At 48.4% G+C, this 27,726-nt stretch overlaps 1 protein-coding gene across 6 annotated transcripts in view; it reads right to left on the reverse strand.

Moving 5' to 3' along the window:
* Nucleotides 1-27,726, reverse strand: part of mapk10 (mitogen-activated protein kinase 10) — a 485,536-nt gene that overhangs the window by 130,979 nt on the left and 326,831 nt on the right. For all 6 annotated transcript variants that reach the window (XM_085963726.1, XM_085963697.1, XM_085963687.1 and 3 more), the window contains exon 6: nucleotides 4,028-4,166. In XM_085963726.1, coding sequence (XP_085819852.1) covers nucleotides 4,028-4,166 — 139 coding nt within the window. The remainder of the gene's footprint in view (nucleotides 1-4,027; nucleotides 4,167-27,726) is intronic.

Raw genomic sequence — 27,726 nt, forward strand, 5'->3', positions numbered from 1 at the left:
ACGTGTAAAGGGGACGTTCCCCTGGATAGGTGGTGGTGGCTCAGAAAGTTAAGCAAAGACATGGGGAACCCTAGGGTAGAGTGGGAAAGGTTAGGGAATGACACTCACAGGACCATTACAGGGACCCAGGGAGGGTTAAGTGTGTGCTGGGATAAATGGTGGGAACTGGATCAGGGGATCTACATCTGTATGTGGAGATCAGGGAAAGTCTGCCCCACAGACGTTTCCATCATTTTCCGCAGCCAGTGGCAAAATAATGGGAGGGGGATGGACTGGGAGTTCCACCTGGACGCATGCGCGATCCCGTACTCCCCAATCTCGGTTAATGCCACTGAACTAGTGACCCGCCCCCGACGGCCCCTGCCCACGACCCTGACGTCACAGACAGTAGCAGATGGGTGGCCCGCCACCACCAAGGGACCAGGGAACGGCTTGGTACTAGTACCCACAGGCCAGGTGCTGTACCAAGGGGTGTGTTACGCGGTGGCCTTGGTGATTTTAAACCTCACTGAGGTACACTTACCCACGTGGTGCCCCGCAGAGACTGCCAAATTGTATCAAGCCCTATTAACAGACATGTTTTGAAAATTCCGTGAATTTGACTTTTCGGAGGTCAATAAGACCGCATTGTATACTCACCACGAGATTTGGGATGGGGTTGGGAGGCAAAGAAGGGGTGTTTTTAATGACGGTTTAACTGGTTTTAACACGGGGTCCTCGGTCATCAACAGCCTAGATGACATCGAGCTGCAGACCCAGATTAATGGTCTAAAAACGCAATTAAAGGGTATTTTAACTGATGAGAATAAGGTGGTAGGTTCTGAGTTGCATGAAGACCAGGCCATGACTCTCCATTTGAAGGAGATCATCGCGGAGCTGGAAAAACATGCAAAGACGGTAAATGCTCTCATCAGGGAGGACAGAAACGCTTCTGACCAGGCTGCGCAAAACGAGGTGTGCGTGCTGTATGGGGCATGGTTGCTGGGTGAGGGCCGCAGCAATCTGGAGGATTTAAAGCAAGGTTTAGTCCCCTCCTGGATCAGCAACAAACACCTCGCAGCCCTCCACCCTTTTGAGAACGCATTAAGCCCGTGCCAGCTCCGGTTAGCTTCTGAGGCTGACCCAGTCCTAGTGGACTGTGGGCAGTCCAGCCACACCGTCATGGGGATAGTTGTAAGAATGCCGGTCATGGGCGGAATGGCCCGACCCGCACCGGTATACAGGGTGGAGAACATTGGAATCATTCAAGGGGGTGCACACATTCGTTTTGCAGCAGTCTCGCCCTATGTCATAAAGTGGGAGCACGCTATGACGGGTACTGACCTCTCGGGGTGCCATAGCCGGGGAGCACACATCATCCTGTGTCCCCAGCCCTTGAATACCTATTCGAAACCACAATGCGGGTTCAGAGCTGCTGACGCAAAACCTATAAATTGTACCATGGAAGCCATGGCACAAGGTCATGTTCCCCCACAGGTAGCATATATAGGAGGTGGGACATATTGCGTCACCACAGGAGCGTCTCACTACCAGCACGGACAGCACAGCTGGTGCGCGGTGAGTGACAGCAACTTCTGCTTCAAACCCGAAGCAGAAGTTCAAGTGGCACAGATACGAATTGTCCCCATTCCTGAACCATCCACTGTTCACCTCACTGTGGAGGAGAATTTTACCCACCTCCAGAAATATGTCGCCCATTTCGGTTACCCGATTTCCCCCTCTCCCAGAGCACCTTACGAAATTATTAAAAGCCGTTTTAGTATCACAAAAGCGCTTCTACACTTTGGAACAGAAGACTGTACAGAAGGGGCCGACATTTTAGATATTATGACCCCGCCCTGGTGGGACGTTTTTGAAAGTATAGAGGTCCCCTCCTGGATTCGAATGGCGTTCCACATTTTAGTAGTCTGTCAGCTAGGGATCGTCCTCTACCTGGTTTGTGTCCAGTGTAGGAGAAAGAGTCCCGGGGTAGAATTTAAAACAAAAGGGTTGTGGAAGGGCCAGTATGCCCGGGTGGAAGAAGAAACACCCGTGTGAGCTTTGTGTCATATCACTGCCGAGTGATGGCAGATCCGTTTGTTATTTTTAATAAAGCTCGTTCCTTCCGTTCGTTATTTTTAATAAATATTGTTTTGGCCTGATGTTAATTTTATTAAAGATTGTGTGTTGTAATAAAGTTTTATGATGTCCCAAGTAGTGCAGGGGTATTGGACCCCCTCCGTGCTTGGATTATTGTAACAGATTATATTTTCTATCAATAGATGCCTGCCGCGCATTGCGGTTTTCTCTAAGTAAGGGGAATGTATGTGTCGCGGGATTGTGGATAGATAAATATAGGGGAAGGTTGTTTGTGGGGGGTCAGAAATGTTGCTCACCTTGATTGGACACTTCAAGCAAGTTTCAGTATCCTAGGGCGGACTGAAATGATTCGCAAATTTCATGTCTCCCCAGAAGAATTACTTTTGGTTTATTAAAGAAACCCTGGTTGGACTGAGTTTAAAATCCAGGGCTCAACAAGATGGCTGCGGTCAGCCTCATGGCCAAGGCCTGTAAGTTTCAGTTTGAACTCACAAACTTGGATTCTGATGACTGTGAGAAAGAACTTTCCAGAAACTCGAATGCAGACAGACCTTCTGCATTTATGCATGAGAAGCAAACTCAGTGGCATTCGGGCCACTGATTAAAACCCATCAAGGTTGTTTGCACAAACAATCAAGAGCAGGCAAGGCCTATTCAACACGTAATGGGACAAGCTTAGCTGCATTTCAGGCCTTCGTTAGAGAACATCGACACTGTTTACAAAATGATCAACGGGGCATTCAGACTGGAATGGCCCCATCACGAAACCAGTTGGACAAAGGGGAACACTGATGAAACGTTTAAAACCGATTAACCGGCCATCCAGATCGATGGGCCCAGATCGGTACCCTTTGTATGAGTTTTAACACGTCCAGATCAGACAAAGAATTTAGCTGATCTGGCGGGAGATAAGGGCTACCGGGAAGGGTATAACTAGCCCCTCGGGAAGCCATCTCCCTCTCTCTCTCTCCCGCCTCGCCTCCGGTGCCCTGCCGTATCATCAACCCAGCGAGAGGATTGTCGACGAAGAGCCCGTCCAGGGAAGTAGGATACCCGCAGTTACGTTTGAATTACTGGGGTATCTCTGCTTTGGGGTGGTGAAAACCTAAAACATCGGCAGGCAACAGGGCACGGAGCAGGCGTTTTCAACATCCTAGACTGGTGAGCATCAACTTTCTGGCCCATTGCAAGACAATCTAGATAGGTGTAAAGGGTGGGAGTTAAGGGGAATTGCTAAAGTGTCATTTTAGTCATTTTCCCTCGATGTGTCCGTTTCTCCTCCCCCGTTAAGTGTAATTGTGTTGCACCCATAGCGATTTTCTCTGTATAGTAATTGTTTCTCTATTTTTAATAAGCATTTGTTTTCTTTGCACCAAACCACTGGTCTCATTTGTCTATATCACTACTTGTAAGTAAGTCCGGTGGTCAGAATCAGAGGGGAAGCGATTCGAACCGCACGGGGCTGGAGCAGCTCAGACACGACTGACTGGCCAGACACCAACTCCAAACCAAAACCCCCTACACACCGGCCTCCTGCGCAATAGAATGGGACATGTGAAAATCCAGCCCTCAGTATTTGGTATAAAACATCACTACATCCAGGTGAGATAAAGTCAGAACTTCTAGTAGACTGAATGTGTATTCAGTAATTACATTGAAACAACCGATTGAGGGTATTCTCCAGAACTATCGTCCTTCATTTTACTGAGACCATATAAAATGATATCTGAAATGTCTAATTGCCGCAATTAAATTGAATGGAAAATCTACAAAAACAAAGTGACATATGTGTTTCTAAGACATTTGATTGACCATATATTTTGCAAAAAACAATGTCTTGTACCAGTGCAGGTGTTGAAGCATAACAAAGCATAGTTCCTTTGATGTGAAGCTCTCCCTATCAATCAAACTTGAAGCCTGAGATTGCCTGCTTTTTCTGAATACTCACCCTGTGAATAATGCCAGCAGAATGGAGGTGCTTGATGCCACACAGCATCTGGTACAACAGGTAGGACATCCGCTCATGGTCCAGTTCCATTTGGATTACCTGGCATAGGTTGGCATCCATCAGTTCCATAACCAAATACCTATAACAAGGGGGGGAAAGGAGACTGCTGGGTTGATAACTTCACAGGCAACAGCATTTCATTACATTAGTCAGTCATAGATTAAAGGAGGACTCAACATTTATTTCAACTGTCAGCAAGACTAAAAAGAAAACTTACATTTTTATCCCTATTTTCTCCCTTCAGGAGGTGTTTGCAACTCTACATCTATCCTGCAGCTAGGAGAACAGGGTGGTGTGGCCCACAGAACTTTCTTCAACTGAGATCAATGGTGCAACATGATCACCTAGCAAGGGGATAGAATACAGCTGGAGCAACACCAGTTACCTCAAGTTTTCCTTCTCTGCCCCTCACTAAGATGGAATGTCACATCATTCCACTTTGCGACAGGAAATGGTTCTAAATTTACGCACCTGAGGAAAATGGTGGTTAGTTTTTCCATTCAAAGTTGAAGCACTTTCAGGGTGCTTGGATACAGCAACATTAGCAATGCTAACGTTGCAGTAAAATCCAGAAGCCGGGTCTGACCTGAGTCCAGAGAGAAGTGATGAGCGACTCCTTGGAGGAGGCTGTCTCACACAGCTTCAGTTTAGCACTACAAGGAGTGCAACATTAGAGCAATGCCAAACTGGACTACAAAAGTGCTCAGGGGATCCTTAGGATCTCTGGGACACTTTATAAATCCATCTGCAGTTAATATAATTGTTGGCAGAGTGCAGGTGTTTCCATTCATGTGTGCACAGAGCTCTCTCTTGAGCTGAAGAGTTGGAGTTCCAGCCACACAGTATAAATGGGGTATTGCCAGGCTGGAAGCCATACTGCGACTGCTGGTCTGAGACTGGTAGCTGCAGTGGAAATGCAGTATCAGTGTCATTTTGTTAGTGTTCAACTGAGCAATGATGCTATAGTCAGATAGTAGACAAGCATCGTGGCTGGAATTTTGCCGTTGCCGAGCATGTCGGTTTGGGGGCGGGTCGGCAGTAACAATCCCGGAAATTGTGAGCACGTTGGGAACATGCCATCATCCTGCCGCCTTGTGCATTTAACTCAGGCAGCTTTGAAGGCGCGACACGGACCCGATTGGCAGAGGCATGCAACCTCATTCAAGTTATTAACTGCTTGTTATGAGACACTTAAGAGGTCTTTTAACATCAGCTTTTGACTTTTACTGCAGGAGCACAAGATTCACGGAGCTTGGGTACCTCGCCTGTGAAGGGGAGGTGGAAGATCAGTTACCATTGGCGAGTCCATTCATTGAGAGCTGGAAAAAGCGCATAAATACTCCAACATTACACCTCATTACTTGCCTCATGGGAAGGCTCTTGATGACTCCATTTTGTGCAGAGATTTAGCTGTCAGGTGTTTACAGGTCATTTCTGCAACCTCGGAAGCCACTCTCACCACATTGCTAGTCACTATCACAACATTGAGGGATTGGGGCTCTGATCTCCACTTTACCCGCCATCTATTACATCAGCATGGGTGCTGCTTATACTGCCTCACCTTGGACCTCAGACTCGCAGACATTTGTACCTTCCTGGAACAAGACCTGCTGCCCAGAGGTCTTGGTGGACATGTCTTACCAGTGGCTGTCAAAGTCACCACCGCCCTCAACTTCTTCTCCACAGGCTCCTTCCAGGGATCTGCAGCAGACATTTGCAGGATCTCACAGTCGGCCGCCCACAGATGCATCACCCAGGTGACCGATGCCACGTTTTGCAAGTCAGCCAATTATATCAACTTTGCCACTTGATATACCTATCAATTCATCCAATGAAAAGCGACGAGTTAAGAAAGTAACTATAGGTTTTTATTGGCTAAATAACAGAGCCCACCCTCGTGGGTGATCGGATCCAACAAGGAGGAATGCCAGCCAGTCGACCACCTTTATACCTGGGCAGGTAGGTGGAGCCATGGGCGGAGTCAGCAGTGGTCAGCCCAGGTATAACAGCATGACAAGAGGCGACCTCGTATAGTGATACAACAGTGTGAACAGTGATAACCATAGAGTAACGATATAACAGTGATAACTATAGTGTAACGATAGTGAACGATAAAAGTGGTTTACCACATTCACCCCTTGTTTAGATTTGAGTCCAGCGGGGTGAAGTGTACTACCAGTTCTGGTATGTCAGTCTGTCCGGAGGCCTCGTAAGCCTTTCTGATCGTCGCAGCGGCGGTGTTGCGTTATCCGGTGTTAATGCTGGTGTCTGCGTGGTCGGCGAAGGCTCGTGGGGTTCCGGCATGCCGTCTACCTGGGCTGGAATTGGGGGGGTGGTGGGGGGGGGGGGTAAAGGTGGTGTCTCCGGAATGCCCGAGGGTGCGAGGTCTCGTAAGGAGACTGTGTCCTCCCGCCCGTCTGGGTATGCCACATAGGCGTACTGGGGGTTGGCGTGCAGGAGGTTCACCCTCTCGACCAGGGGGTCCGTTTTATGGGCCCTCACGTGCTTTCGCAGCAAAACGGGCCCCGGAGAGGTCAGCCAGGTTGGTAGCGTGGTTCCCGTAGTCGACTTCCTGGGGAAAACAAACATTCGTTCATGGGGGGTGGCGTTAATGGCAGTGCAAAGTAGTGACCGGATGGAATGCAGCGCTGCCGGGAGGACTTCCTGCCAGCGGGAGGTTGGGAGGCCCTTAGACTTTAAGGCTAAGAGGATGGCCTTCCATACAGTCGCATTCTCTCTTTCCACCTGGCCGTTCCCTCGGGGGTTGTAGCTGGTGGTCCTGCTTGCAGCAATACCTCTCGTTAGTAGGAACTGACGGAGTTCCTCGCTCATGAAGGAGGAGCCCCGGTCGTTATGTATATAGTTTGGGAACCTGAACAAGGCGAAGAGGTCGTTCAGGCATTTAATGACCGTGGTACTGGTCATGTCTGGGCAGGGGAAGGCAAAGGGGAAACGGGAGTACTCATCAACAATGTTGAGGAAGTACACATTACGGTCAGAGGACAGGAGGGGCCCCTTAAAATCGATGCTCAAGCGCTCGAAGGGGCGGGTGGCCTTGATCAGGCTTGCTCTGTCCGGCCTAAAGAAATGCGGTTTGCACTCGGCACAGGTCTGGCAGTTCCTGGTCATGGTCCTGACCTCCTCGATGGAGCAGGGCAGGTTGCGGGCCTTAATGAAGTGGTAAAGTCTGGTGACCCCGGGGTGGCAGAGGTCGTTGTGGAGGGTCTGAAGTCTATCAATTTGCGCGTTGGCGCATGTAATTCGTGATAGAGCATCAGGGGGTTCGTTCAGCTTACCTGGCCGGTACAAGGTATCATAATCGTAGGTGGAGAGCTCGATTCTCCACCTCAAAATCTTGTCGTTCTTGATTTTGCCCCTCAGCTTGTTATTAAACATAAAAGCGACCGAACGCTGGTCGGTGAGGAGGGTAAATCGTTTGCCTGCCAGGTAATGCCTCCAGCGTCGTACAGCCTCCACAATCGCCTGGGCCTCCTTCTTGACCGACGAGTGTCGGATCTCAGGGCCCTGTAGGGTCCTTGAGAAGAAGGCCACCGGTCTCCCCTCCTGGTTAAGGGTAGCGGCTAGGGCGAAGTCGGGTGCATCGCTCTCCACTTGGAAAGGGATGGACTCATCCACCGCGTGCATTGTGGCCTTAGCAATGTCTCCCTTAATGAGGGAGAAGGCTGCGCACGCTTCCTCCGTAAGGGGGAAGGATGTGGACTTCATGAGGGGTCTGGCTTTGTCCGCATAATTGGGCACCCATTGGGCATAGTAGGCGAAGAGCCCCAGGGTTCTCTTCAGCGCCTTTGGACAGTGGGGGAGGGGTAACTCCATGAGGGGGCGCATTCTTTCGGGATCGGGGCCGATGACTCCGTTCTCTACTACGCAGCCGAGGATGGCAAGGCGCGAGGTGTTAAACACACATTTCTCCTTATTGTAGGTGAGGTTCAGCCGTTGGGCCGTACGGAGGAATCTTTCCAGAATAACATCATGGTCCTGCCGGTCGCGGCCGCAGATGGTGACGTTATCTAGATAGGGGAACGTGGCGTGCAGCCCGTTCTGGTCAACCATCCGGTCCACCTCCCTTTGGAAGACCAAAACCCCATTGGTGACGCCGAAGGGAACCCTAAGGAAGTGGTAGAGGCGGCCATTCGCCTCGAAGGCGGTATACTGGCGGTCCTCAGGGCGGATAGGGAGTTGGTGGTAGGCCGACTTAAGGTCGATGGTAGAGAATACTCGGTATTGTGCAATCTGATTGACCATATCAGATATGCGGGGAAGGGGGTATGCGTCCAGCTGGGTGTACCGGTTTATGGTTTGGCTGTAGTCGATGACCAGTCGGTTTTTATTGCCGGTCTTAACGACTACGACCTGGGCACGCCAGGGGCTGGTGCTCCCCTCGATGATGCCCTCCTTCAGGAGACGCTGCACCTCAGAGCTAATGAAAGCTCTGTCCCCGGCGCTGTACCGCCTGCTCTTGGTAGCGACGGGTTTGCAGTCGGGGGTGAGGTTAGCGAACAGGGAAGGTGGCGGGACCTTGAGGGTGGATAGGCCGCAGGTGTTACGCGGTGGGCGGTTTAAAAGCTGCTGGTTGTCGACTGTGAGTGGGGGGAGGGGTCCACCGTATGCTAGAGTGACACTTTGGAGGTGGGATTGGAAGTCCAGCCCTAGTAGGACGGCAGCGCAGAGCTGGGGCAGGACGAGGAGTTTAAAATTTTTATACTCCGTGCCTTTAACCGACAGGGTCACAACACAGTAGCCGCTGATGTCTGTGGCGTGGGACCTCGATGCCATCGAGATCCGGTTGCACGTTGGCCGGACAGTGAGGGAGTAGTGGCTCACCGTGTCTGGGTGGATGAAACTCTCCGTGCTTCCGCTGTCGAACAGGCAGGTCGTGGCGCGGCCGTTTACTTTGATGTCCATCATGGACTTGGACAGGTGATGCGGGCGGGCTTGGTCCAGTGTGACGGAGGCTAGTGTATGGCTGAGCGAGCTGCTGTAGTCTGCGGGTGAGGCGGTGGTCGGGTCTGGAGGCAAGGTGGCGGTCGAGTGTGGTGGGTAAAATGGCGGCGCCCACGAGGTTGGACAAAATGGCGGAGAAGATGGCTGCCCCCACAACTCACATGAGGCACTGCTGGTGTCGGTTGCCTGGATCAAAGATGGCCGCCCCCATAACTCACACGTGGGGATGCTGGCATCTGTGGCCTTGATGGAAGATGGCCGCCCCCACAACTCGCATGAGGCACTGCTGGCCTCTGTTGATCTCCCTCTGCAGGCCTTAGCAAAGTGGCCTTTCTTCAGGCAGCTTGAGCACGTCGCGTTTCTCGCTGGGCAGCGTGCCCTCGGGTGTTTCGCCTGGCCGCAGAAGAAGCAGCCGGCGGCCTGATCGCGGGGCTCCGATGTCGCAGCCGGTACCGGGGGTGGCGGTCCTGATCGGGTCTGGGACGCCGAGGTAGGTCCCAGGGGCGGCGCTGCGAGGGGTATTGCGGTCGGGGTCGGTCCCGAGTCCCAGGGTCGCGAATTACAGTACCTGGAGTACGCCTCGAGGTCCCGATGGGCCACTTCTAGGGAGCGAGCGAGGGCTGCAGCTGTGTTCAGGTCGAGGTCCTTTGCTTCAAGCAGTCTTTGCCGTGAGTAGTCAGACCGCAGGCCTTTCACGAAGGCATCGCGGATATTATCTTCAGTATTTTCTGCCGCCGTTACCGCTTTAAAGTCACAGTCCCTGCCGAGTGTTTGTAGCGCCCGTAAAAATTCATCTACAGACTCTCCTGGCTGTTGCGGGCGGGATCTTAGGAGATGTCTGGCATACATGGAATTTACTGGGCTCTGGTACTGTTGTTTCAGCAGGTTGATGGCGGCCTCGTATGTAGTAAGGTCCCGGATGAGTGCGAATACTTTAGGGCTCACTTGGGCGGTCAGAACTCTTAGCTTGGATCTCTGAGGCACGCCGGATTCTCCCAGGTAGGATTCGAAACAGCTCAGCCAGTGTTCGAAGTCGAGGGCTGAGTTTGCTGCCTGTGGGTTTAGATCCAGGTACGGTGGTCGGAGGGCTCGCAGCCAGGCCGGCTGCTGTGGCTGTTGTAGCTGGGCGTCTGGCTGGTCGTTTGGCTGGTCGTTTGGCTGCTCAAGTAACGACATTTTAAAATTTAGCCAATAAAATTGATATACCTATCAATTCATCCAATGAAAAGCGACGAGTTAAGAAAGTAACTATAGGTTTTTATTGGCTAAATAACAGAGCCCACCCTCGTGGGTGATCAGATCCAACAAGGAGGAATGCCAGCCAGTCGACCACCTTTATACCTGGGCAGGTAGGTGGAGCCATGGGCGGAGTCAGCAGTGGTCAGCCCAGGTATAACAGCGTGACAAGAGGCGACCTCGTATAGTGATACAACAGTGTGACCAGTGATAACCATAGAGTAACGATATAACAGTGATAACTATAGTGTAACGATAGTGAACGATAAAAGTGGTTTACCACACCACTGATGAAGCCAGTGTTACTGAGCGGGCGCTCGACTTTCCCACTCTGGCTGGATTCCCACAAGTGCAGGGCTTCATCGACTGCACACATGTGGCCATCAGAGCACCCATTCGTAACCCAGGAGTGTTTGTGAACCACAAGGGCTTCCAAACCCTCAATGTGCAGCTCATCTGCAACCATGAAAGATAATCATGAATGTGTGCACCAGATTCCCTGGCAGCTGTCATGACTCTTTCGTGCTGCGCCAGTCCACCCTCCATCAGCTCTTTGCACCTCCAAACAGACTTACCAGCCGGCTGTTTGGAGACAAGGGCTATCCACTGAAGACGTGGCTCATGACACCCTTGAGGACGCCAAGTACTGAGGCCGAGGAGCGTTATAATGAGAGCCACATGTCCACCAGATGTGTCATAGAGCAAGCAATAGGCATGCTGAAGATGCGCTTCAGATGCCTTGATAGATCTGGAGGAGCCCCTCCATGCACACCAGCCAGGGTCTCTAGAATCATTGTTGTTTACTGTGTACTGCACAACATAGCACAGCAGCGAGCTTTGGAGCTGCAGGAGGAGCAAGGTGCAGAGCGTACAGCCTCTTCAGAGGAGGAGGAGGAGCAGGTGGAACATGAGGAGGAGGAGGAGGAGGAACCTGAGATGGAGAGGCACCAGCAGTGACGCACATTGCTGCCAGGGAAGACTGGGATGGCCTCATCATGGCCAGATTTACTTAACTTGTTCCAATTTTCCCATATGGCTGCCACGTACTAAGTTCCTCCCCTCAACAACACTATAAAGCATCCCTACAATGAACAAGCCTGTCACCCAAATCCCCAGTGTTCGAGGTTAATGTCTCACCATTCACTCCAAGTGACAAGGCCACTTCCCAGGAAGCAGACAAAAATGAACAAGTGATGCAAAGAAATGAATGTATCTGCGTCATCAAAATAACTGAAACTTAACACTAACATTTTTTGATACACCCATGTGCATACCCTTGTGCATCTACTTTTGCGTCTTTTTTCTTTTCCGAGTGCTTCTACGAGGTGCAACCCCTGTGGATTCAGCAGAGGTAGAGGTAGCCAGCTCACTTCTCTGCTGAAATTGGTTAGGCACTTTTAGCGAATGTCCTCTGGATTTTGGAGCCTGTGAAGCCCCCGCCAAAGTCTGCTCCTACTGCAACTGTGCAGGGGCAGACTTGGCCATTGGGATCTGAGGAAGCATGTGGGGGGAGGCAATGTGGGAGAAGTGGGAGCGCTTTGAAAAGAGCCCCCATTTCCATATCCACTCTCAACATCATCCCTCTCATGGGCCACCCGCACTTCCCTGCTCGCAAGGAGCTGGAGAGCAGCTTGAGCAATGTAGCAGGCAAAAAATGGACAAGCCCAAGTCAACATTTATATCCCTCCTAGAGATGAGGTCTATGAGTGCCTGCCATCTGTTGTCCACAGCTAGCATGTGCTCATGTGACTGGCGCATTAACTGCTCCATGCAGGTGACCATCCTTTACATGGAACAGCACATCGTCGCCATCACCTGCTCATGTTGGAGATGGACTCCTCCATTCTCTGCACATTTGCGGACATTGCAGCTGCAAAAGCTGCCAGAGCCTCATGTAATTGTTGCTGCCCCTTCAAGGTCACTCTCTTTCTCAATGGTCCCCAAGGCTCAGCATCTGCATGCAGCTCAGCAGAGCTTGGAGCGTCCTGCGCCCTCCGACGAGGAGTCACCACTGCTGTTCCTGTCAACACCATCTGCTCTTGCTCACTTGTGAAGTGTGAGAGACACCAGGTGACAACACTACTCTATCTTGCACAGGACCCACCGAGGTGTGCGTATCTGTGCTGGTGCTGGGTGCGCTCGAGTCTGCCGACGGTGCGCCCTCAGAGGCTGGAGGTTGCCCTGAGGAGCCGCCTTCCTCCTCTGGCTGGACAGTTGGGCGGGGGGGGGAGAGACACTTGATGGACCTGTGGGAGAGTAAAGAGATGAATTAGAAGTGTTATAATAAGAATGGGTAACATTACTATTATACACATGAAGACATTTCACTGGCTGCTGACATCAGTCACCATATGAGTGACTGCTATATGCCATGTGGCTGTATGAGATGTAATTCTGTCACCAGGTTGCTGGGATGTCCCCTTGCCTCCGTCTCCCACTGCCAGCAGCTCTGCAACTCCCGAAATCTCCAGGGCCTCCTCCTCTGCTGGAGCCAGTTGCGTAAATACCGGAGGGCCACCTCCAGTTCTCTGCCTCTCTCGTGTATTCTGGGCTCTTTTCTCCTGCAAGGAGGGAAAGAAGAGAACTTTGAGTGAGAGTGATGGAATGAGTGTAAGGAATGTATGGGTTACATCTGTAGAGGGTGACTATGAGGGAGTGGCGTGACATTGCCAAATGCCCTCTTTCTGTGGTGTTACTGCCTATGATTGCACTAGGATGAGGGGGAGTTTCAGGGGTGGTTAGTCAGATGGGGATTGTGATTATGTACATCCCCAGCATTGAAACTTTGGCCATGTTCGATCAGCTCCGATGGACAAGCCACATCGTCCGCATGCCCGATACGAGACTCCCAAAACAAGCGCTCTACTCGGAGCTCCGGCACGGCAAGAGAGCCCCAGGTGGGCAGAGGAAATGATTCAAGGACACCCTCAAAGCCTCCTTGAAAAAGTGTAACATCCCCACCAACACCTGGAAATCCCTGGTCCAAGACCGCACAAAGTGGAGGAGAAGCATCCAGGAAGGCGCTGAACACCTCGAGTCTCTTCGCCGGGAGCAAGCAGAAGCCAAGCGCAAGCAGCGTAAGGAGTGCACGTCAACCCAAGCACCCCACCCACCTGCCCCTTCAACTACCGTCTGCCCCACCTGTGACAGAGACTGTAGGTCCCGCATTGGACTCATCAGTCACCTGCAAACTCATTTTTAATGTGGAAGCAAGTCATCCTCGGTTCTGAGGGACTGCCTGAGAAGAAGAAGAAGACAAAGTGGGATGGGTGGACCTGCAAGGTAGGTTGGTGTGAGGAATGATGTGCAGGAGTAAGCTTGGGAAGGCAGAGTGACGGGGATGTGATGTCAGGCACATCAGGGTGAAGGCGAGTGTGGCATTGCACTCACCTTTCCTGACCTCATGAGATAATTGAATCATTTCCTGCATGGAACCAGCTCCTCCTGACCACATCCTTGCCGCTGACTACCTCTGCGATCTCCAGCCATGCCCTTTTGGTGTCTTTGGGAGGTCTCTTGCACCTATCTGCAGGGAACAGGACCTCCCTGCGTGCTCTCACTGCCTCCACCAGAGAATGCAGGAATGCATTAGCAAATCGGGGTGCAGCCCTCTGCCTTTGAGTATCCATCATTGATAGTTTGGAACAGTACTCAGTCCTTTCTATTTCACCTTCCAAACTCCTCTAGCAACCTTCAAATAAGTTGTGTGCATGGCTGCTTTAAATATCGGCGCTGGAAACGAGTCATCAATGATGTCATCAGACCCGCTCCATTTAACTGGGAAATGAGCATGACTGCTTTAAGTGGACCCATTAAGTTAAAGTCGCCCTGAAGAACATGCTGAGCAGAATATCGCATTCCTGACCCACTACACGGCCCATATGCACTCAAGCCGACGCCACAGTAAAAATTCCAGTCCATATGTTTATGGATTCTAATGCGCCATTGCAGACAGTACATTATTTCTAGACGAGCAATTATTTCTAGCCTGCAAAAGGGAATTGTTGTCCACAATAACATCATTCCAACATAATGAACCATCTGTCAGGTGCAGTTGCTAGTGGAAACAGCATTGAAAAAAACTGCCACATAGAAAATTGAATAGACAGTAATAGACTACTGCCTCCTCTGCTATCCCATAATTGTGTTTATGACTATTACCATGTGAATTTATAGGATCACCTTTTGTGGGCCACTTTGCACGATCAAATGACTCACCAACAATCACTGATGAGGTCTAATTCTTTTCTTGCAAGCTGTGTTCAGCAAAGTGATGTGCACTTCATTTTGTTACATTAAGTCCTTTGTAGCTCTTTAATCTCTCCACCTAGCCTAAGTCTACCTTGAGTGTGGTTATTTCATTCCCCAAGCTAATAAATGCTTATTGAATTTTTAAATTAAGAACAAAAATATGTTCTGCATGTATTCTCTCTTCAAGTGAACAAAAATCAATATCAGACCTTGGTGTGCAGCCATGTGAAAAATAATTTTGAAAAACTAAGGTTGTAGATGCAGTGGCCTGGAGTTTCTGCTCGGTTGCGCTAGTTTTTTCGGTGCAATTTGCCTGAAATCAGTGATACCAGTGCAAAAGATCACGGAATTTTACGCACAAGTTACGTTCAGCGTAAATTGAGTTTCCGCGACCTTTTGCGCTAGTTTAAAAAACATCGCGCTAGAAGCCGGCCCCACCCACAAAACTTGCCACGCCCCCAAATCGAATTAATCACCATGGCTAGTTTCTGCTAATTGTGCTTGTTTGCAGGCCTTTGAGGTGGCTCTTAAAATTACGCTGGTTCTACTAATAGGCATGTTTTAAAATCTTTTCAATATAATTCTTTTTAAATTTACTAAGAAACTGACTACTGTAAACCGGTATAATGAGCAAATGGTTCCGTATAGTATTTTAAAGTAATTCTCAGTCATTTAAAATTGGGTTACTCACAGGTGATGAACTAGACACTGATTAAAATGCTTATTTTTTGTGGGACTGCACGTACCTGGTTCCATTCTCCCGTCTTTCTGAAAATGCCTTTTACCCTAACAACTGTTAGGCAACAAAGCATCTGGGACTCTTGTTCTGAAATACAAAAAATAGTATCCACCCCTCTAACTATCAAGTCTCCTGTTACTGCTGCATCTATAACTGAATTGCTAATCTCCCCCTTTGAGCCATTTCATGTTTATTGGTGCCAATATAATCCTGTTATGTCTTCTAGAGCTCGTAGTGCTTTGTAAAGATGCCTCTGGACTCGGTAGTTTGTAATTATAAACTACTGTTTTATTTGAGTTGTAATGGCTGCCTGCCGCATGGTGCGGGGTGATATTTCCAAGTGCCCTGTGCGGCGCCTGCGCACTACTTTCCCAGCATCGTAGTGCTGCTACACTTGATTTGAGTGTTAGTACACTTGTACAATGTAGTCCCAACATAACTATGTAACATCCCTCTTTCCCAACAAAACTAATTACATCAATTTTTCTATTTTACAATGTTTCCAGTTGAATAACGTTAACAAAATACAGAACGTAAGCTTTCTTTGCTCAATTTATATACAGATATTTGTCCATGTTGTTTTACTGTTCTGTGCGAATTATAATTGTCTTTATAATTATTCGCGATACCGCTCAGGTGGTTGTATGTTACTCCTCTATCTTGTGGACTTGGCTGTAACTATTCCTTTCTGCAGTGTTTTGGTGTGTTCATGTCTTGTTGCCGGTGCTGTCATGTTTGGCTCTGGAGAGTGCATGTTTGCAGTTGTTGTATTTGAGGTGTTTGTTTCTGGCGTTATATTGTTTTCCGTGTCTGGTACCGTAACTGCTGTTAATGTTGTCCGCTGTTTGACAGCTTCAGGTGAGGGTCTGATATGGATCCTGTTTCACCTGTATTGGTTTCCAGGTTCTGTCTCTACCAAGTAAGATCTTGGAGTATCAGCTTTTCCAATAACCTTGGCTGGACTCCATGTTCTCAACAACGGATCTTGTATATGCACTGATTGCCCATTTAGCAGCTCCGGTAGTGGTTTTGCATGCTTGTTATAGTGTGTGCTCTCCGTAGCTTGTGTTTCCATCAGCTTCTGCCGAACGTCCTCTTGGTCCTGGGGAGGATATATCTTTGCTGGTAGAGTTGTTTTGTATTTTCTACTGTTTAGTAGTTGTGCTGGTGATTTCGAGTCTGCTCTCAAAGGTGTTGATCTGATTGCCAAAAGGGCGAGGTCTTGGTCTTCTCCCATCTCCTTGCTTTTAATGAGAGCTCTTTTGACTGTTTGGATCTGTCTTTCAATAAATCCGTGTCCCCGTGGGTAATGTGGGGATGAGGTAATTATTTTAAATCCGTATTTTCCAGCCAGTGCTCTGAATTCGCTGGAGGCGAATTGTGTCCCATTGTCGCAGATGACCTTCTCTGGGATGCCCTGTTCTGCGAATAAGTTTTTTGCAATTTTTGTGATTGTTGTGGCTCTCATGTCATTTATCCTTCTGACAAAAGGAAATTTTGAGTAGTAGTCTGCTACTATGATGTACCACTCCTGGTTGCACAGGAACAGATCTGTTCTGACTGTGTGCCATGGTCTTGGGGGTACTTCCATTTGAATCATCTCCTCCTTCTGCTGTGTGTTTCGGTATTTCTGGCATATGCAGCATGTGGAGACCATTTGTTCTATGCTTTTGTACATGCCTATCCAGTACACAGCTGATCTGGCTCTTAGTTTACATTTCTCCATCCCCATATGGCCTTGGTGTATTAAGCGGAGAAGTTCTGTTTGCATCGTTTTTGGTATTATGATTCTTGAGCCAACAAGGAGAACACCGTCCTCCACCGAGATGTCGTCTCTGATTGTCCAGTACTGTCAGATTTGGTTTTGGACCTGCTGGATCTTCTCCGGCCATCCCTGTATTACCTGTTGCATGAGTAGTAGCAACTCCTCTTCTTTACCAGTCTCCTCTTGAATTTGGCTAAGCTTTGTGGGAGTAACATTTACGAGGTGATGTATTTTTACTGTCAGGCCCTTCATCTCGTGTTTTTCGTGTGGTGACAATCGAGGCAATGCATCTGCCAGTGCCATTTCTTTTCCTGGCTGGTATTTTAATTCGAAGTCGTAACTTTGGAGTCTTAACAGTAACCTTTGCAGTCTTGCTGGGGCCTTGCTTAGGTTTTTCTTGTAAATTTGTTCGAGTGGACGATGGTCACTCTCTACCTCGAATTTTCTTCCGTATAAGTAGGTGTGGAACTTTTCGCATCCGTATACTACTGCCAATAGCTCTCTTTCGAGGTTTGCGTATCTTGTCTCTGTTGATGTCAATGCCTTCGATGCGAAAGCTATTGGTTTTCCTTCCTGCACGAGGGCTGCCCCTAGCCCCCTGGTAGAGGCATCTACCTGTAGGGTGACAGGTTTTTTTCTATCGTAATAAGACAGGCTGGTTTCTTTACATAATAATTCCTTTAGGTGTTTGAAGTTCCTCTCATGGGATTCTGACCATTGGTATTCGGTGTCTTCTTTTAGTAATTCTCTTAGGTTCGTTGTGTAGTCTGACATGTTTGGGATGAAAGAGCTCATATAGTGGACCAAGCCAAGGTAGCTTCTCAGCTCCTTCTTGTCGTTTGGAGGTTTCATCTCTGCTATCGCCTTGACCTTTTCGGGATTAGGCTGGACACCCTCCGGTGTGTAGATCATGCCAAAAAATTTGCATTTCGTACTTTTAACGATGCACTTCTCGGCGTTCAGCTTGATGCCAGCCATTCTGGTGCGCTCCATGGCCTCGTCGTGGTCTCTTTCATTTGTTCCATAAACTTGGATGTCATCAGCGATTCCAATGGTTCCTTCACAGCCTTTGTATGTTTTATCGATCTTTTGTTGGAAGATGTCTTGGCTGACTTTCAACCCGAATGGCAGCCGCAGGAATTTATAATGCCCCAATGGTGTATTCAAAGTCGTCAGGTTAGTTGATTCTTCGTCCAGTTTTACGTTCCAGTAGCCGTTTCTGGCATCCAGTTTGGAGAAGACTTTGGCTCCTGCCAGTGCTGGTGTGATTTCTTCTAATGTTGGTGTGGGGTAGTGGTCACGCTTTATTGCCTGGTTTAAGTCTTTGGGGTCCAGACAGATTCTGAGCCGCCCGTTCGGCTTTTCCCGTACCACAATCGAGTTTACCCAGTCTGTGGGTTCAGTGACCTTTGCGATTATTTCTTTCTCTTCCATTTCTTTTAGTTCGGTGTATAATTTTTCTTTTAGCTCGATGGGTATTTTTCTTGGAGCATGGATGACGGGTTTTACCTCTGGATCTATTGTTATATGGTACTTGAACTCCCCGAAGCATCCTACAGTGTCATCAAAACACTCTGGATACATGTCCATCAAATGTTTCATGTCCATGATTTGTGGACGATTTTCCAGTGGGGTGTTGCTGTCGACTTTCAGTGATGTTTTTGTTAGTTCGTGGTTTACCGAGATTAACCCCAGCTTCTCGCAGCTGTTTAATCCCAGGATCGCCGGTCCCTCGGAGTCGGTCACATAGAACATGCAGTTGATGTTTCTGCTTTTGTGTGTTCCTTTTATATTGGTTGTTCCGAGTTGTCTGATCTCGCTCCCCCCGTACGCTGTCAGCGTGACGTTGTTTGCTTTTAAACATCCTCTTTTCGGGTATCTATCTTCGCCCAAGTTTTCGGGGGAGATCCTCTGGTATAGCCTCAGTGGAAGGATGTTGCTCTGAGCTCCTGTGTCCAACTTTACTTTTAGATTGACGGTTGTGGGCTGTCCTTCGATCCTCTTTTTAATCTGGATGATAGTGTGCCATTCTTTCTTTGGGGTGCTTTCCACTCTGGACGTTTCGTGTAAGAGAACCTTTATGGTTTCAATGTTCAGAGCTTTGTCGTACCCGCAGTCTTCGTCATCTTGCTCACCCATGGTATGGATTTTGTTTTTCTTTTGTTGGTTCTGCTGTCCACCTCTGCTTTTGGTGTGTAGCCCCTCTCTTTTAGCTCTGCACATCTTTTGCCAGTGATTTGCTTTACCACACATGTTGCAGCTTGTTCCATACGCTGGGCATTTTGTTCTGTCTGTGTAGTCGTGTTGTCTTCCGCATTTTCTACATGTATTCTTCCCGGTCATATACTTGTTTTTGTGTGCTGTGCTTTTCGCGCACTGCATCTACTCTGTGATCCGGTTCGGGAGTTGTCCGCACGTCAGCCGTATGAGTATTCAGCGTTTTCATCTGTTGTTTTGTGGCTTCGTGAGCCCTCGCTGTATCTATGGCTTCTGATATTCCAAGCTTTTCTTTTCCTATTAGTTCTTTTTGCACTTCTGTATGTGCTGAGCCCCATATTAGTTGGTCTACCAGCCTTTCTTCTAGTTCCGTAAACTTGCATTTGCTGGCTTCGGTTTTTAATCTCATCAGGAAATTGTCAGCCGTTTCACCAGGTTCCTGTCTTAAGCTTTGGAATTTATACCTGTGTATGCGGTGGTTTGATTTAGGCTCGAGATGGTTACTGAACTTTTCATAAATCTCCGTAGGGTTCGTTTTATCCTCTTCGGATAAACTCCAGCTGTTATAGAGATCTAAGCCTTTTTCTCCCGTCCACAGTAGAATGTAGCTGACTTTTTCCTCATTGGAGGAGCCTTTCAGGAAACTTTTAAATGTAAGCTCGCATTTTTGCTTAAATTTCCGGAAAGCTTCCACGATATCGTCGGCTTCCCAGTTCATGATGGGGAGCATATTCGCGGTCAGTGCATTGGACGCCGCCATTTTAGCTGCCCGTACGATTCGCGGTTAAAACGCTGCAGAGTTTACTTTTAAATTTCTTTCTTCAATCTGATATCGTTTTTATTTGCGTAAGTTTTACTCACTTATACCGCTGCCACCATGTTATGTCTTCTAGCACTCGTAGTGCTTTGTAAAGACGCCTCTGGACTCGGTAGTTTGTAATTATAAACTACTGTTTTATTTGAGTTGTAATGGCTGCCTGCCGCATGGTGCGGGGTGATATTTCCAAGTGCCCTGTGCGGCGCCTGCGCACTACTTTCCCAGCATCGTAGTGCTGCTACACTTGATTTGAGTGTTAGTACACTTGTACAATGTAGTCCCAACATAATTATGTAACAAATCCATTTGATGATCCTGCCCAGAGTCCTCATCCTCCTCAAAAGGAAGCCAGTGCTTCAAAGTTGTTAGAGAGGGTAATTTTATCAGGGTGTTGCTGTTCCAGCCTGTCTCTCCTCACTCTCCCTGATCTATGGGTGATCACCTGACGTTCCTCTCCCACTCCCAGCCTCCTGTCTCTCCTCACTCTCCCTGATCTATGGGTGATCACCTGACCTTCCTCTCCCACTCCCAGCCTGTCTCTCCTCACTCTCCCTGATCTATGGGTGATCACCTGACCTTCCTCTCCCACTCCCAGCCTCCTGTCTCTCCTCACTCTCCCTGATCTATGGGTGATCACCTGACCTTCCTCTCCCACTCCCAGCCTGTCTCTCCTCACTCTCCCTGATCTATGGGTGATCACCTGATGTTCCTCTCCCACTCCCAGCCTCCTGTCTCTCCTCACTCTCCCTGATCTATGGGTGATCACCTGACCTTCCTCTCCCACTCCCAGCCTGTCTCTCCTCACTCTCCCTGATCTATGGGTGATCACCTGACCTTCCTCTCCCACTCCCAGCCTGTCTCTCCTCACTCTCCCTGATCTATGGGTGATCACCTGACCTTCCTCTCCCACTCCCAGCCTGTCTCTCCTCACTTTCCCTGATCTGTGGGTGATCACCTGACCTTCCTCTCCCACTCCCAGCCTGTCTCTCCTCACTCTCCCTGATCTATGGGTGATCACCTGACCTTCCTCTCCCACTCCCAGCCTGTCTCTCCTCACTCTCCCTGATCTGTGGGTGATCACCTGACCTTCCTCTCCCACTCCCAGCCTGTCTCTCCTCACTCTCCCTGATCTGTGGATGATCACCTGACCTTCCTCTCCCACTCCCAGCCTGTCTCTCCTCACTCTACCTGATCTGTGGGTGATCACCTGACCTTCCTCTCCCACTCCCAGCCTGTCTCTCCTCACTCTCCCTGATCTGTGGGTGATCAGCTGACCTTCCTCTCCCACTCCCAGCCTGTCTCTCCTCACTCTCCCTGATCTGTGGGTGATCACCTGACCTTCCTCTACCACTCCCAGCCTGTCTCTCAGCAGGGTGACTAACCTCTGAAACGTTTGCACCAAAAAAACTCCCTCCCTCCCTTGTCTCCAACTCTGCCTCAAAACCTGAGACATTGAGCTCAGGTAACCTCAATTGCAGACGCTTCCATACGTGTGCTTGTATTCGAAATTTCCACATTTTTCAGCAACCACACAATACTGTCCCTTCCTGTGCTGTCATGTTGTCGCCTTATAAGAACAGAAGAACATAAGAAATAGGAGCAGGAGTAGGCCAATCGGCCCCTCGAGCCTGCTCCGCCATTCAATAAGATCATGGCTGATCTGATCCTAACCGCCAATCTACTATCACAGAACCATCTCCTGAATCTAACAGAATTAGACACACGAAATAGCAGCAGGATCAGGTTACACGGCCCCTGGGCCCGCTCCGCTACCCACAGGGCCATGTCCGATCCGAACCTGGACTCATGTCCAAATTCCTGCCCGCTCCTCGTAACCCTTAATTCCCTTTACTTCTAGGAAACTGTCTATTTCTGTTTTAAATTTATGTAATGATGTAGCTTCTACAGCTTTTTGGGGCAGCATATTCCATGGACCTACCACCCTCTGAGTGAAGTAGTTCCTCCTCATCTCAGTTTTGAAAGAGCAGCCCCTTATTCTAAGACTATGCCCCCTAGTTCTAGTTTCACCCATCATCGTGAACATCCTCCCTGCATCCACCCGATCCAACCCCTTCACAATCTTATATGTTTCAATAAGATCGCCTCTCATTCTTCTGAACTCCGATGAGTAGAGTCCCAATCTACTCAACCTCTCCTCATATGTCCATCCCCTCATCCCCGGGATTAACCGAGTGAACCTTCTTTGTACTGACTCAAGAGCAAGTATGTCTTTTCTTAAGTATGGACACCAAAACTGTATGCAGTATTCCAGGTGCGGTCTCACCAATACCTTGTACAACTGAAGCAATACCTCCCTATTTTTATATTCTATCCCCCTAGCAATGAAAGCCAACATTCCATTGGCCTTCTTAATCGCTTGCTGCACCTGCATACTAACCTTTTGAGTTTCGTGCACCAGGACCCCCAGATCCCTTTGTACTTCAGTACTTTCCAGTTTCTTGCCATTAAGATAATAACTTGCTCTACGATTTTTCCTGCCAAAGTGCATAACCTCACACTTTCCAGTATTGTATTCTATCTGCCAAATCTCTGCCCACTTACTTAGCCTGTCTATGTCCCTTTGCAGGTTTTTTATGTCCTCCTCACTCACTACTTTCCCTCCCATCTTAGTATCATCTGCAAACTTTGATATATTACACTCGGTCCCCTCCTCCAAATCATTAATATAGATTGTAAAGAGTTGGGGACCCAGCACTGACCCCTGCGGAACACCACTAGTTACTGATTGCCAGTCTGAGAATGAACCATTTATCCCAACTCTCTGCCTTCTGTTAGATAGCCAATCCTCTATCCATGCCAGAATATTACCCCCAGTCCCGTGATTTTTTATCTAAAGCAATAATCTTTTGTGTGGCACCTTGTCAAATGCCTTTTGGAAGTCTAAATACACTGGCCTAGAAATTCACTAGCCTTAGCGCCGCTTTTGAGGTGCTAGAGGGACTGGCGCCAGAGTTATGGCCAGTTGAAAAATTCCCTGGGGCCCTAAAGCGGCGTTGCACCGGTAGCGCTGCGCCGGCACCGATGACGTCATCGGTGTGCGCAGCGTCCCGGTTGCCATGCCGACGGGCCCCAGCGCCGAAATTCAGTTGCGGCCGCCTCGCCCGTGGCAGCCGCAACTAAGACTCTGGCAACAGAGTCCAACATGTGTTTGCGCCGGCGCATTAAAGGCCCCGCGGCGGCCGGCCGCTTTCCCGCCGGCCGCCTGCCCGCAGCTCCCTCCCCGGACTTCTCCCCCCCCCCCCCGGAACAGATGCAAGCCCGGCACTTGTCCGAGGTGCCGGGCTCATTTTTAAACAGATTTGCGCGGGCCGCGGCCGGGTGCAGGCAGCTCCTCCTTAATGGAAGGAGGAGGTCTGCACTTGCCCAGCCTGCCGCACCGCATCGGGTGCCGCAGCGCCGGAATTGCGGCGCTAAACGGCAGTTAGCGCCCTTTTCCAGGCGCTAAGACCCTTCAGTAGCGCCGGCAGCCGTTTGGGCGCGGCGCTACTGAATTTTTGGCGCGCGCAGGGGGACTTAGCGCCAGCACTAACTTCCGGCGCTAAAGCCCTGGCTAAGCCAAAACCCAATTTCTAGGCCTCTATGTCCACTGGTTCCCCTTTATCCACCCTATATGTTACTTCCTCAAAGAACTCCAGCAAATTTGTCAAACATGGCTTCCCCTTCATAAAACCATGCTGACTTTGTCCTATTAAATTATGATTATCCAAATGTCCTGTTACTGTCTCCTTAATAATGGACTCCAAAATTTTACCTACCACAGATGTTAGGCTAACCGGTCTATAGTTTCCAGCCTTCTGTCTACTGCCCTTTTTAAATAAGGGTGTTACATTAGCAGTTTTCCAGTCTGCCGGGACCTTTGCTGAGTCCAGGGAGTTTTGGAAAATTATTACCAATGCATCCACAATCCCTACCGCCACTTCCCTCAAGACCCTAGGATGTAAGCCATCAGGTCCAGGTGATTTATCTGCCTTGAGTCCCATTATTTTACCGAGTACCACTTCCTTAGTGATTTTGATCATGTTTAGCTCCTCCCCCCCCTTTAGCCCCTTGTTTGTCCAGTGTTGGGATATTCTTAGTGTCCTCTACTGTAAAGACTGATACAAAATATTCATTCAGTGTTTTTGCCATCTCCATATTTCCCACCATTAATTTCCCGGTCTCATCCTCTAAGGGACCAACATTTACTTTAGCCACCCTTTTTCTTTTTATATAACTATAAAAACTCTTACTATCTGTTTTTATATTTTTTGCTAATTTACTTTCATAATCTATCTTCCCTTTCTTAATCAATCTTTTTGTTATTTTTTTGCTGTCTTTTAAAGTTTTCCCAATCCTCTATCCTCCCACTAGATTTGGCTACCTTATATGCCCTTGTTTTTAGTCGAATACCATCCTTAATTTCTTTACTTAGCCACGGATGGCTGTCTTTTCTTTTACACCCTTCTCTTCTCAGTGGAATATATATTTTTTGGAAGTTGTAAAATAACTCCTTAAATGTACACCACTGATCATGTATCGTCTTACCCTTTAATCTATTTTCCCAATCCACTCTACTCAATTCCGCTCTCATACCTTCATAGTCTCCTTTATTCAAGCTTAGCACGCTTGTTTGAGATCCAACCTTCTCACCCTCTAATTGAATATGGAATTCAACCATGTTATGGTCACTCATTCCAAGGGGATCCTTTACTAGGACATTTTTAATTAATCCTGTCTCGTTACACAGGACCAGATCTAAGGTTGCTTGCCCCCTGGTCGGTTCAGTTACATACTGCTCAAGAAACCCATCCCTAATACACTCAATGAACTCATCCTCAAGGCAGCCCTGCCCAATTTGATTTGTCCAATTAATATGATAGTTAAAATCCCCCATAATTATAGATGTTCCCTTATTACAAGCCTCAACTATTTCCTGATTGATACTCCGTCCAACAGAGTTGCAACTGTTCGGAGGCCTATAGACTACGCCCACTAGTGTTTTTTTCCCCTTATTATTCCTTACCTCCACCCAAACTGTTTCATTATCCTGATCTTTTGACCCAATATCATTTTTCTGTATTACAGTGATTCCTTCCTTTATTAACATAGCCACCCCACCTCCCCTTCCTTCCTGCCTGTCCTTCCTGATCGTTAAATAACCTGGTATGTTTAATTCCCAGGCATTGTCACCCTGCAGCCATGTTTCTGTAATGGCCACAAGATCATACCCATATGTAGTTATTTGTGCCATTAACTCGTCTATTTTGTTACGAATGCTACGTGCATTCAGATAGAGAACTTTCAAAGATGTTTTGTGACACTTAGTTCCTGCTTTTGCCCTTTTTATGACTTTACCTTTTACTCCATACCTTCTGCCCCTTCCTGACACGCTCTGGTTTTTAATTTCCCCACTGCTACCTAAGTCTATGACCTTCTCTGTTGTCATTTTTATTATTTGCTCTCTAGGAACCTCCCCCCCACTAGTTAGTTTAAAGCCCTCTCTACAGCCCTAGTTATATGATCCGCCAGGACTCTAGTCCCAGCACTGGCCAAGTGAAGCCCGTCCCAATGGAACAGCTCCCTCCTGCCCCAGTACTGGTGCCAGTGTCCCAGGAAGCAAAACCCATTTCTCCCACACCAGTCTTTGAGCCACGCATTTAACTCTCTAATTTTATTTGTCCTAGCCAAATTCGCTCGTGGCTCAGGTAATTATTACCCTTGAGGTTGTGTTTTTTAATTTAACCCCTAGCTGCTCATACTCCTTTAACAGAACCGGCTTCCTAGTCCTATCTATGTCGTTTGTACCAACATGGACCACGACAACTGGATCCACCCCCTCCCACTGCAAGTTTCTTTCCAGCCCAGAGGAGATGTCCTTAACCCTGGCACCGGGTAGGCAACACAGCCTTCGGGACTCTCGCTCTCGGCTGCAGAGAACTCTATCTATCCCCCAAATAATACTATCCCCTACCACTACAACATTTCTATTTACTCCCCCCTCTTGAATGGCCCCCCGTTCCATGGTGCTGTGGCCAGGTTGCTCATCCTCCCTGCAGTCCCTGCTCCTGTCCCCACAGGGAGTAAGAACCTTGAACCTGTTGGTCAAGAGCAAGGGCTGCGGCTCCTCCAGCTCTACCTCCTGGATCCCCATACCTGCCTCACTCGTAGTCACACCGTCCTGTCCCTGACCATGGGCTACATCTGAATTACTTAACTTCATAGGTGTGACCACCTCCTGATACACAGGGTCCAGGTACTTCTCCCCCTCCCTGATGTGTCGCAGTGTCTGAAGCTCAGACTCCAGCTCATCAACATGGAGCTGGAGTTCCTGTAGCAACAGACACTTGTCACAGACGTAATCACCGTGAGCCTCAATGGGGTTCACCGGCTCCCACATCTCGCAACAGTAACACATCACCTGCTCCATTCTATGTAATTAATTAAATGTTTTATTGTTAGTTATGGACACCCTCTGCCTGATTTTAGATGCTAGTATCCCCTTTAATTAATTGGATTTAAATTAAATCAATCCCTCTAGTTACACCAGTTAAATGGTTTACCAACAGTCACTCTGCACCAGAAAGGCCTTATTAACTACAACCCACAGAGTTAAAGTTTGAAAAGAGCACCTAACACCCCACTTACCCTAACTCACAGCACTCTTTGATGACTCGCACTCAGTGCTTGCTCGCACTAGGACTGGTCCTTTTATACTGTTTGTTTGTTTACAGCCAAATGAGTCACCCCTGCTGATTGGTTAGAAAACCGGTTTCCACTGCCTGCTGTGCCAATTTACTCCTACTGCAGTGTAACCTTGTTTTACTCTTCTTAAACCAACAGTTTATATCTGATCCGAGCTCCCTTCAAATGCAGTTCTCCACTGGGAGCGGGATTAATGATATTACCCAATCATTAAAGAAAAGTTTGGCTGTGTGTAAAAAGTGCTATCGTGCTATGCTACTGTAACAGTACTGCATTTGCAGTAAGCAGTCTGATTATCTCTCCTTCACAGGGACATTGTAAAACTTGAACCAGTACACCCAGCCACACTATTCCCAGTCATGTCATTGAAAATGAAGGAACCCAGTGCCATGTGTTTTAAAATTTCAGTTTTACAAGCTGAATTTCTCAAGGACAAAGCAGATTGTGATGGGGGCAGAGGTTCCTGTTTGTAAGCAAATGATTTATAAGTTGCCATTTTACAAGACTGATATGGATGAAGAAGGCCATATGGAATTACCTTTATGAAAGAGCAAGAGGATAACTAAAGAAAGAGTAGGGCCTATTAAAGACCAAAAAGGTGTGTGTGGAGGCGGAAGATGTGGGTATGGTTCTTAATGAATACTTTGCGTCTGTCTTCACAAAACAGAGGGACAATGCAGACTTTGTAAAGGAGGAGGAGTGTGAAATATTAGATGAGATAAACATAGTGAGAGAGGAAACATTAAGGGGTTTAGCATCTTTGAAAGTAGATAAATCGATAGTCCCGGATGAAATGTATCCCAGGCTGTTAAGAGAAGCAATGGAGGAAATATTGGAGGCTCTGACCATCATTTTCCAATCCTCTCTGGATACAGGTGGGTGCCATAGGACTGCTAACATTGTACCGTTGTTTAAAAGGAGAGAAAAGGACAGACCGAGTAATTACAGGT

This window comes from Somniosus microcephalus, chromosome 2 (genome assembly GCF_052327205.1).
Source record: "Somniosus microcephalus isolate GS21.2 chromosome 2, FLI_Smic_1.0, whole genome shotgun sequence".
In the NCBI taxonomy this organism is placed as follows: Eukaryota; Metazoa; Chordata; class Chondrichthyes; order Squaliformes; family Somniosidae; genus Somniosus; species Somniosus microcephalus.